The sequence below is a fragment of the Elephantulus edwardii genome, unplaced genomic scaffold, assembly GCF_000299155.1.
Source record: "Elephantulus edwardii isolate Elephantulus edwardi_28Jun2011 unplaced genomic scaffold, EleEdw1.0 scaffold00006, whole genome shotgun sequence".
Classification (NCBI taxonomy): domain Eukaryota; kingdom Metazoa; phylum Chordata; class Mammalia; order Macroscelidea; family Macroscelididae; genus Elephantulus; species Elephantulus edwardii.
In genome coordinates this window covers 16,811,905-16,822,352 of record NW_006399756.1, presented here as the reverse complement: position 1 = coordinate 16,822,352, position 10,448 = coordinate 16,811,905, and the positions used below count along the sequence as shown (strand labels likewise).

Here is a 10,448-nt window from a genome sequence, read left to right as displayed (position 1 = left end):
TCATAAAAGTAAATAAAATCTCTGTGGCTTTGAAATGGCATGATGACTGGTTAAGACAGCATTAAATGCTTTACAAATAGATGGCTTTATGTGAGATTTCAAGACCCTTACATACATTATCTGATTTGATTCACACACAACCCCGTGTGTGAGGGTGAATAACAAGCCCATTTCAAAGGTGAAGCCACTGCTGAAGGTCAAATGGAAAAACGAAAAGCCAGGATACAAACCTGGATCTTCTGCCTCCCAGATCCGAACATTTTCCAACACACCCAAATTTTGAAAAATATTATCATTGGCTCTGCCACTGTTCAATGTACTCATTAGCTAGACAAAGAGGAGGAGGAGGAGGCAGAGAGGAAGGAAGTGAGGGACAGAGGAAAGCTTTTGACTTTCCCAAGCAGTTCACGAGGTGCTGTGAGTAAGTGGCTCTCCTGTCTGTTCACCATTATCACCGAGGGTGGAGTGGCTTGTGCCTGTGTAAACTGTGGCTGCAAACCCAGCATTTGACCTTAAATCCCAGCCACGAGTGCAAGCCGTTCTTGGTTAGTTAGCACGAAGAGACTGTTTCCGCATTGTATTCTCGTGTGAAAAGACGCACATCTTCACCCTCGGTCACTTGGGTTAATTAAGTTGATTAATAAACCTCTTCTTTTGTCTCGAGACAATTTTTGCTAACCAACTGATTTGACAAGCTTCTTAATGTTTTACTTGGAAATTGCATCCCCCTCCCCCAGACTTCCCTCCACCTACTCTTCAAAAGTTGTGCAGTTCATCCTCTGACTTTCATGGTTTTTAACTCACTGTTTAACATCCTCAACATAACAAGGGAACTATCTTTGCGAGACATATGGCTTATTACCGCAGAATGGGTTAGACGCCCATTGATCACTGCTCTATGACCTTTAACCTGGTGTAAAACGGAAACCAGATTTGAGAAACTCACAAGTCAGGGCAGAAGCAGCTGAACATGTAGTATCATCCATGAAAGTAAAAGGAAACAGTCATTCCTCTCCATAATTTTTTTTCAAGAAAAAATTCTTTTAAGTTTCCTCCCCCACCCACCATCAAATTGTACAACCTAATGATTAATCTCCCCCTCCCCCCGCACACCGTCATCCCTCTGCTTCCAGTCCTCTCCCACCCTTCTTGGATCCTTATACTCATTCTACAATAACGATTTTATACAATATTTATCCTTGTGGGACTGAGTTAGTTCGCTCAGCATAATGCTCTCCAGTCCCTCCCAAGTTAGGTAATAATTTACAAAGTTATTGCTCCTGCATGCTGCATAGTATTCCATTGTGTGAACGTACCATAATTTCCCAATCCATTCGTTTGTGGTTGGACATTTAGGCTGTTTCCATGTTCTTACGAGGGTGAATAATGCTGCTATGAATATTGGTGTACAAATCTCCATCTGTGCCTTAGTTCTCATTTTCTCAGGGTATATTCCAAGTAGTGGAATAGCTGGGTCATACGGAATTTCTATGTTTAGCTTTTTGAGGAAGAGCCAAACTCCCTTCCAGAATGGTTTTGCCATTTATAAAGACTGCCAGTAACTTGTGCTGTTGACTCCATTTCAACTCATGGCGACCCCACATGTTTCAGAGTAGAACTGCACCTAAGACTTTTCAATAGCTTTCACCTACTGTGGGCATATTGTTAGAGGGGACCTGTCCTTGGGAAAGAACATCATGCTTGGAAAACTGGGGCATAAGCGAAGAAGAGGAAGACCCTAGATGAGCTGGATTGACTCATTGACTATAACAGTGGGCTCGAGAGTGTCAGAGTTGATGAGGACAGCACAGGTGAGCGGTTCAAATCCAGTGTTCACAACATCGCGAAGAGTTGGGCTGAACAACACTGAATAACAACAACAATGCATCTTTTGGAAGTAGGTCACCAAGGCTTTCTTCCAGGTGCCTCTGGCTACGTTTGAACAGGTATCTCCGGGTGTATTGTACCTGTTTGCATCAACTGAGGATTACACGTTATGAAGATTAACCGGTTGCCATGAACTCAATCTGAATTCTTAACAACCCAGTAGAACAAAGTAAACCCGCTCCATGGCTTTTCTAGGCTGTCACTGTCAGAAGCAGACTGCATCCCATCCTCTCCAGAGTGACTGCTGGGTTCGAGCCACCAGTGCAGTTCACAGCTGAAAGGCTTACCCACTGCACCACCACATGTGTATGATAAAGATTATCCACTGCCATCAAGTCAATTCCATCCCGTGGCAACCCTCCACTATGTTTAAGAGGCCACAAATCTGTGTAGAACAAAACTGCCCATCATTCTCCCACATGGCCGCCTGGCAGATTTAAGCTACTGATCTTAGCGTTAGCAGTGTAACAAGTAGGACACCATGATACCAAATCTGGGGTGTTGTTCTGTACCCTAGAGTCAGAACCAACCCATAGCTGACCCTTTGCCAGGATTACAGAGGTAGTTAATCACACGGGGTTGGGTGTGTGGGAGATTTCCCATCCTCTTCCCACAAAGCAGCTGGTGGCCTCAAACCATTTGTCTTTGGGATTGCAATGCAACTTCTTGCCACTAGACCACCAGAGCTCCACCAAATTATTGTTTTTCATGTTGTTGTTGTGTGCCGACTAGTGGCCTGTGACTCATAGCGACCCTATGTACAACAGCCGTAAACCCTGCTCTATCCTGTGTCAATCTTATTGTCTCTGACACACCTATCCCCATTACCCCAGTCACTGAATCAATCCATCTCATCAAGGGTCTTCCTCTCCTGTGCTGTCCCTCCACCCCCCCGAAGCATGACGTTGCTTTCCAAGAACTGGTTCCTCCTTGCAACATGTCCAAAGTATGTCAGATGAAGCTTCAGAATCCTTGCCTCCAAGGAGCAGCCTGGCTTTACCCTCTCCAGCAAAAACCTGTTTGTTCTCTTAGCAGTCCATGGTATGTATATTCAATACTCTTCTCCAGCACCACAGCTCAAAGGCATCAATTTTCCTTCTATCCTCCCTACTTATTGTCCAGCTCTTTGATGCATAGCAAGTGATTGCAAAGACCGTTGCCTATATCGGGGGAACCTTAGTCTCCAGAGTGACATCATTGCTCTTCAGTACTTTAGAGAGGTCTCTAACTGCAGACTTTCCCATCGCAATGTCTTTTCATTTCCTGGCTACTGGTGCCAAGAGTGTTGACTGTGGAGCCAAGTGAACTAAAGCTATAAACACTCCCAATCTCTTCACCATCCATCATGATGCTGCCAATCAGCCCAGTGGTGAGAATCTTTCTTCCCTTGATATTGAGACTCAGTCCATACAGAAGGTTGCAGACCCTTACCTTCCGCAGCAAGTACTTCAGGTCCTCCTGAGTTTCAGCAAGTAGGGTTGTGTCATCTGCATAAATTAGGTGGCCTTTTTTAAAAAAAAAATTATTTTTACTACTTTGTGTGTGTGTGTACCATCAAATTGGATCTGACTGGTCCAGAAGGAGATTGCCCCTCCTTCTTCAGCAGAACATCTGGTGGATTCGAACCACATACCCCTGGGATTGCAACGCATCTTCTTGCCATTAGGCCACCAGAGCTCCCTGGCCTTTTTTCTTTTAATGTAACTTTCATTACATTTGAAAAGCCTCTTCCCTAGGTAGTTCTTTTTTTTCATTACTGGAGGTGGTATCTCGTGAGCTTATCTAGTATTTGCAAATTGTTTTCAAATAATTATTTGGAAATGTTGACCAAGTTGTAGGAGTATGAGTTGTCATAAATTACACACATGAGTGAAGACTGTAATTCCCAAAACACTCTTCTGTGAGTAAATACGAAAATATTTTAGTTAATTAAACATTCATTAACTCCGTAGCCACTAGGCCGCCAGAGAAGAAAGGGAGAATTTTTGCTGAAGGGAACCCAGAGAGATAGAGCTCAGATGCAAGGGAGGGGAAAGGAATACAAGTTCGGCAGCAATGGCCTAGTGGTGCTACCAACCCTAAGGCGGGGAGTTCAAATCTGCCAGCTGTTCCCCAAGAGAAAGAGGTGTGATCTCCTTTCTTACAACATACACACAGCCTCTAAGAAGCTGCTGGAGGGTCAGCTCTGAGTTGCCTGTGAATCCACGGCACACGACAACAGCAGAGTGACATAGCTCTAGAAAGGCCATTTGAACTGGAATGTGGAGGACACCGAATGTCAAGTTGAGTTAAGGCTGCTGAACAGTAAAACATCTTGGTCAAAGTTTTAGAACTACTCATTTGACTACGGAATGTCAGGGCAAACAGAGAGGAAGGGAAAGAGACAAGGAGATGAAGTCCCTGCCAAGTTCAGGTGCAGGGTGAGGAGGTGGGCTGGAACTGGAGGAGTGTGGGCGGGCAATCCAGAGAGCTGCACCGAGCCACCTCTTCCAGAGAGCTGATTAGCATTATTGCGGGAGAGCTGTTATTTTCTCAAGTATTGTCAAATGTGTGGGTTCAGAGCTGATTCACTTTAACAGTTGCAGATGGGGACCAGGGAGCTGGAGGAGTGATTCATTTTAAAGCTGCAACTTCCAAAACATAGAAAAACCTGCCCAAGGTGGCATGCTGAATCTTCCCCTCTTGATTTCAGAGTCTCATCTAATCACAAAGTGTCTCGAAATGTCATGAAACGGAGGAATTAAAGGTGATCTGGGAAGATTCTATTTTAAAAAGAAAACTAACACCTGTTGAACAGTGGATTATCCCATGTTTCAGGTCACCGGAAGGAGATCCTCAAGAATACTTTGGCTCATTGCCCTACAAGGAGTTCTGGTGGTCCAATGGGTAAGGAGCTGTGCTGACAACCCAAAGGCAAGCAGTTTGAATCCACTTGATCCATGGGAGAAAGATGGACAATATCCTCCAGGACTTTATGAAAAGGAATGTGGCATTAGCATTGTAGAAAGACTTATCAGCAACATGCATTATGCAGATGATAATTTTACTTGCTGAAAGTGAAGAGGACTTGAAGTGCTTGCTTAAGAAGATAACAACAGCTTTCAGTAAGGATTACACTCAACATCAAGAAAACAAAACGCTTCACCACTGAACCAAGAGGCAACATCATTACAGATAGAGAAAAAGATTGAAATTGTCAATGATTTCATCTTGGATCCACAACCAACCTCCTTGGTACCAGCAGTCAGGAAATCAGGAATATATTGCATTGGGAAAGTCTCCAAAGTCCTGAAGAGCAGTGATGTCAGTTTAAAGATTAAGGTGCACTTGATCTGAGCCATGGTCTTTCCAGTCATCTGTTATGCTGCTGAGAGCTGAACAAATGAAACAAATGAAAACAATGAACAAAGATGACAGAAAAAGAATTGATGTTTTTGAGTTGTGGTGTTGGAGAAGAGTCTTGACTATATCATGGACCGCCAAGAGAACAGTTACATCTTAGAGAAAATGCAGCCAGGGTGGCTCCTTGGAGGAAAGGATGAAGCTTTGTCTCTCATACTTTGGCCATGTTGTTAGGAGGGGCTATTCCTTGGAAAGAGAGAAATCATGTTTGGAAAGGGAGAAGGTCAGTAAAAAAGAGGAAGACCCTCAAGGGGATGGATTGATGCAGTGACTTAGGCAATTGGCTCCCGTGTGTCAGGGATAATGAGAATGGCATAGGATAATGCAGGGTTTAGATCGTTGTCCACAGGTCTCTATATATCATCTTCAACTGCCACCTAACAACAACATCAGTCATGACTCAAAAGCAAGGCATGCATAGCCCTTCATGAAAGTCTGCTATAATAATCTTATTTTTTGAAGCTTTTAAAAATGCATTCCTTAATACATAAATTCAGAAAAACTAATATCACTGAATGAGAAGAAACAAAATTTCTGGAGAGTTTCTCAACAATTCAAATCTCAAGGCCTGATACCTAAAGGTTTTATGTGTAAAAAAAACCCCAAAACTATTCATGCTTCTGTTCTGCACCTCTCCAACCAAGTTCTGGTTTATCGCTTGCAGAAATGCAATTCCTTCACCCTTCAGGGGCACTTAAGGTTAGCACTCTCTATTCTGGTAACACCACTTGACAGCAAGATGGCGCCCGATAGAAAACCTTTCCCCCACATTGCCACCCTGCCCCACAGCCAGGCACTCTACCTCTTGGATAGCAGCAAATTCAAGTCTTTCTAATCTCTAAGCTATTTTGAGACGACCCCTTGAAGGACTAGAAGAGGAATGAGTATAATTCATTACTATTACTAATTCTCTTGCTCTTGCTAGACCCTCTAGTCTCCTCTCCACAACCTCCCCAGATTGGCAGAAGTGAGCCCATCCATCCAGAGGCAGGGTTGAATAAAAATAAATAAATAAAGCACCACTATTTGAAACACTCTAAATATCAAGTCTGGACTTAAATCATAATATATCCTAGCATTGGGGTAAACAGACAAATACATGGTTGTAGGACTCTGAATGCCAACCTTAGAACAAACGTTTACTTATATATTTGTATTCTAGGAGTTCTAGTGGCCCAGTAGTGAAGAGTTTCACTGTCAACCCAAAAGCCCCCAGTTCAAATACACTAGTTGGTCTGTGAGAGAAAGATAAGCAATCTCCTTCAGTGGGATTTACAGCCTCTCAATGCCTGATGTAGGGTCAGCTGAGTTGATACCACTCAGTGATGCATAACAACAAACTAAAAAACAGGCAGTTAAAACTGCTTAACTCTACAAACTTAGTAGGTATCGTTGCTCTTTGCCCTTTAATTGAACAGCTATGGAATCAGTCTGTCTATAACGCAAGAATTTAAGATTGGTCAAGATGCTCGTCTTCCAGGTGGTGATTTTTTAAAACAATTCCAATGCTGGTAAGATGTCAGCATTATATAACTTTTCATGTGCACTTACATGAAATCTTGAAAGTGATTTATTTCTCCAAGATTCAGTGAAAGCTCTGTTGACCCGAGTTGACAGACATTACCATGGTCAAGCCAGATGATGGGAACTGCTGTTTCTCTGATGTTTATGACTTTAAAAAGAAAAAAAAAATTTAAAAAGGAGCCACTTCCTAGAACAATTTTCAGACCCCATCATCAGCCAAATCGAAAACCACTGATACATCTTTAAATGTTTGCAGATTCTAAACCTCTTGAGTATTTATTCATTTTCTTCTCTCATCCTTCCCAAACTAATTTCAGAGTTTGAGAAACTAGGAAACTTGGGCAAAGGAGAGAACAAACCCTATAGACCAAAACCTGGGAAACTTTAGTTCACGCTGTCAACCTAGCCTGACTGTACCTTTGCGTTTGTATTGACCCAGCTCAAATTATAGAATCGTGTGAGTAATAAAAGGCAAAATACAGGTGTTAATCCTCAATGTACAAAGTCTGAAATGCAATTAAATTGGCCCTTTCTCCGTGGCGGTGTCATTTACTTTGTACATTAATATTTGTGTTTTCCAAAGCCTCTCTCTTTTCGTTATCAGTACACACTGTTGCATCATACTCAAACTCATCAGCTGGGACCGAGGAGTGTGTTTTTAGAACTCGTCCTCTGTTGGACGCACAGACCTTCGCATTTACAATCACTGAAACAACAGCAGCTCCTCACAAGAACAGCGGCCGGCCGGGAGCGAAGCTGACAGATGCAGTTTGCTCCTGCAACGAGCTCTGCTGGAAAGTTTCCTCTAACCACTAACACCCACCTCGGATCGCCAGAGCTGGCAGGACGCAGGCTGGCTGGGTCCCCTTTTGATGAGGGAAGTGTTTTACACACACACCCTGTTAGTATGCCCGATCGAGAAACAATTTCGCTGCCAAAACTCCTCCAATCGCAGCGGACAAGCGCTCCACTGCGCTCTGGAGCTTCAAAAACAGACAGATGTCCTCTGCGCTAACGGGAGCGCGCGCTCAGCTCTGCAGAGGGCCCCGGCACTGGAGGTAGAGGGGACGCCAAGGGGATCTGGGAGCGCAGGAGGGTTGGGGGAGGCACAGGAGCAAGCTAGGGATGGAGAAGGGAGCTGGTGCCAGAGGCAAGACCAGTCTAACAGTGAGAAGAGTGTGGCAGGGGTGAGTAGGCGCCGCAGGAGAAGGCGGGGACGAAGGCAGGAGCTGCGCGGTGGGTGAATGGGGCACAGGACTCGGCGCGCGCGCGCGCAGGAACCAGCCGGCACCGGGTAGACTATTCTCTGCGCTTTGCGCCCTACTCCCCAGAGCCACCTAATTGCTGGTGAGAGGGTAGTGCGGGGAGCTGGGAGGGGTACCAGATCGGGGCGTGCCTTGGCCCCGATTGGCTACTGAAGGCTGACGCGAGGCCCCGGGGGTTGGCTTGGAGTGGGGGCAGTCGGAGCCGGGTGGGGTGGGTGCCGAGGCTGCGGGCCCGGCGCGCTCAGAAACATGCTGAGGTCCCGGCGGCTCTTCCAGCAGCGGCAGCGTCTCCAGCAGCAGCGGCGGAGGCGGCGGCGGCGACAGCGCCCGGCTCTGGCTCCGGCAGGGAAGGCGCCCGGCGCCGATGCCTCAGGCCCAGCGCCGCGGCTGTCCTGACCTGGCCACTACCTTTCGCGGCGCGTCCCGCCGCCCAGCTTCTGGGGTGTTCCCCAGCCACGGCCCAGCCCCGCCACACCCCCCGCCCCCAGCCTCCGCATCTCGGCATGGGCGCGGGGGCGCTCGCCCTGGGCGCCTCAGAGCCCTGCAACCTGTCGTCCGCAGCGCCACTCCCCGACGGCGCGGCCACAGCGGCGCGACTGCTGGTGCTCGCGTCGCCGCCCCCCTCGCTGCTGCCCTCCGCGAGCGACGGCCCCACGCCACTGTCGCAGCAGTGGACGGCCGGCATGGGCCTGCTGATGGCGTTCATCGTGCTGTTCATCGTGGCAGGCAACGTGCTGGTGATCGTAGCCATCGCCAAGACTCCCCGGCTGCAGACGCTCACCAACCTCTTCATCATGTCCCTGGCCAGCGCCGACCTGGTCATGGGACTGCTAGTGGTGCCATTTGGTGCCACCATCGTGGTGTGGGGCCGCTGGGAGTACGGCTCCTTCTTCTGTGAGCTCTGGACCTCAGTGGATGTGTTGTGTGTGACGGCCAGCATCGAGACGCTGTGTGTCATCGCCCTGGACCGCTACCTCGCCATCACGTCACCATTCCGCTACCAGAGCCTGTTGACCCGCGCGCGGGCGCGAGTTCTTGTCTGCACCGTGTGGGCCATCTCGGCGTTGGTGTCCTTCCTGCCCATCCTCATGCACTGGTGGCGGGCCAAGGAGGACGAGGCGGGCCGCTGCTACAACGACCCCAAGTGCTGCGACTTCGTCACCAACCGGGCGTACGCCATCGCCTCGTCCGTCGTCTCCTTCTACGTGCCTCTGTGTATCATGGCCTTTGTGTACCTGCGGGTCTTCCGCGAGGCTCAGAAGCAGGTGAAGAAGATAGACAGCTGCGAGCGCCGCTTCCTGGGGACCCCTGCACGGTCGCCGTCGCCCGCGCCCTCGCCGGGTACCCCACGCACAGCCGCCCCGGTGGCCAACGGGCGCACCAGCAAGCGGCGGCCTTCGCGCCTCGTGGCCCTGCGCGAGCAGAAGGCGCTCAAGACGCTGGGCATCATCATGGGCGTGTTCACGCTGTGCTGGCTGCCCTTTTTTCTGGCCAACGTGGTGAAGGCCTTCCACCGCGACCTGGTGCCCGACCGCCTCTTCGTCTTCTTCAACTGGCTGGGCTACGCCAACTCGGCCTTCAACCCCATCATCTACTGCCGCAGCCCCGACTTCCGCAAGGCCTTCCAGCGCCTGCTCTGCTGCGCGCGCCGGGCTGCACGGAGGCGCCACGCGGCCGCCGGCGACAGGCCGCGCACCTCGGGCTGCCTGGCGGTGACCGGCCCGCCGCCGTCGCCCGGAGCCGACGACGAGGACGAGGACGAGGACGTCGGGGCCGCGCCGCCCGCGCGCCTGCTCGAACCCTGGGCTGGTTGCAACGGCGGGGCGGCGGCGGACAGCGACTCGAGCCTGGACGAGCCGAGCCGCCGGGGCTCCGCCTCCGAGTCCAAAGTGTAGGGCGGCGCGCTTGGGGTCTGCGGTGCGCGCTCGGGGTCTGCGCTGCGCGCTCGGGGTCTGCGCTGCGCGCGTGGTGGCCGCCCCCTGGGCTCAGCGCCACAGCCCAGGAAAGACGAACGCAGTGTTTACCGACCGAAAGCAGGTGGACGCCAAGCCTGCAAACCTAGTGGGAGTCAGCCAGGACAAACAGAAAAGCCACACTAAGGAAAGTTTGGGGAGGGCTGTCGCCGGTTTTTCTGCGGGTCTTTTCTGTTGGTAGTTCGGCCTTCTTGCGTGCGCGAGGAGGGTGCATCTTTGATATCCTCCCCACCGCCACCCTGCCAGGCGGGTTTTTGACACTTTCTGCGAGGACTTGAATGGCAGTTGCGTGGATTGGGAAGGGAGATGAGTTAGGGGCTAAAAGTTGGTCAGTTATTCAGGGCGATAGAAGCAATCATGGGGGGAGCGACTTGTCAGAACTGGTTCCCTTTGCTTT

At 49.4% G+C, this 10,448-nt stretch overlaps 1 protein-coding gene across 1 annotated transcript; it reads left to right on the top strand.

The window, feature by feature from the left end:
- Nucleotides 1–8,506: 8,506 nt before the first annotated feature.
- ADRB1 (adrenoceptor beta 1) lies at nt 8,507–9,976 on the top strand. Its single transcript, XM_006879920.1, has one exon. It carries the CDS (start codon nt 8,582–8,584, stop codon nt 9,971–9,973), a length of 1,392 nt encoding a protein of 463 aa, XP_006879982.1. The 5' UTR covers nt 8,507–8,581; the 3' UTR covers nt 9,974–9,976.
- The last annotated feature ends 472 nt before the right edge of the window (nt 9,977–10,448 follow it).

What these genes read in the sequence shown, in the direction of transcription:
- ADRB1 (XM_006879920.1), top strand. Translation starts at nt 8,582, where the DNA reads ATGGGCGCGGGGGCGCTCGCCCTGGGCGCCTCAGAGCCCTGCAACCTG.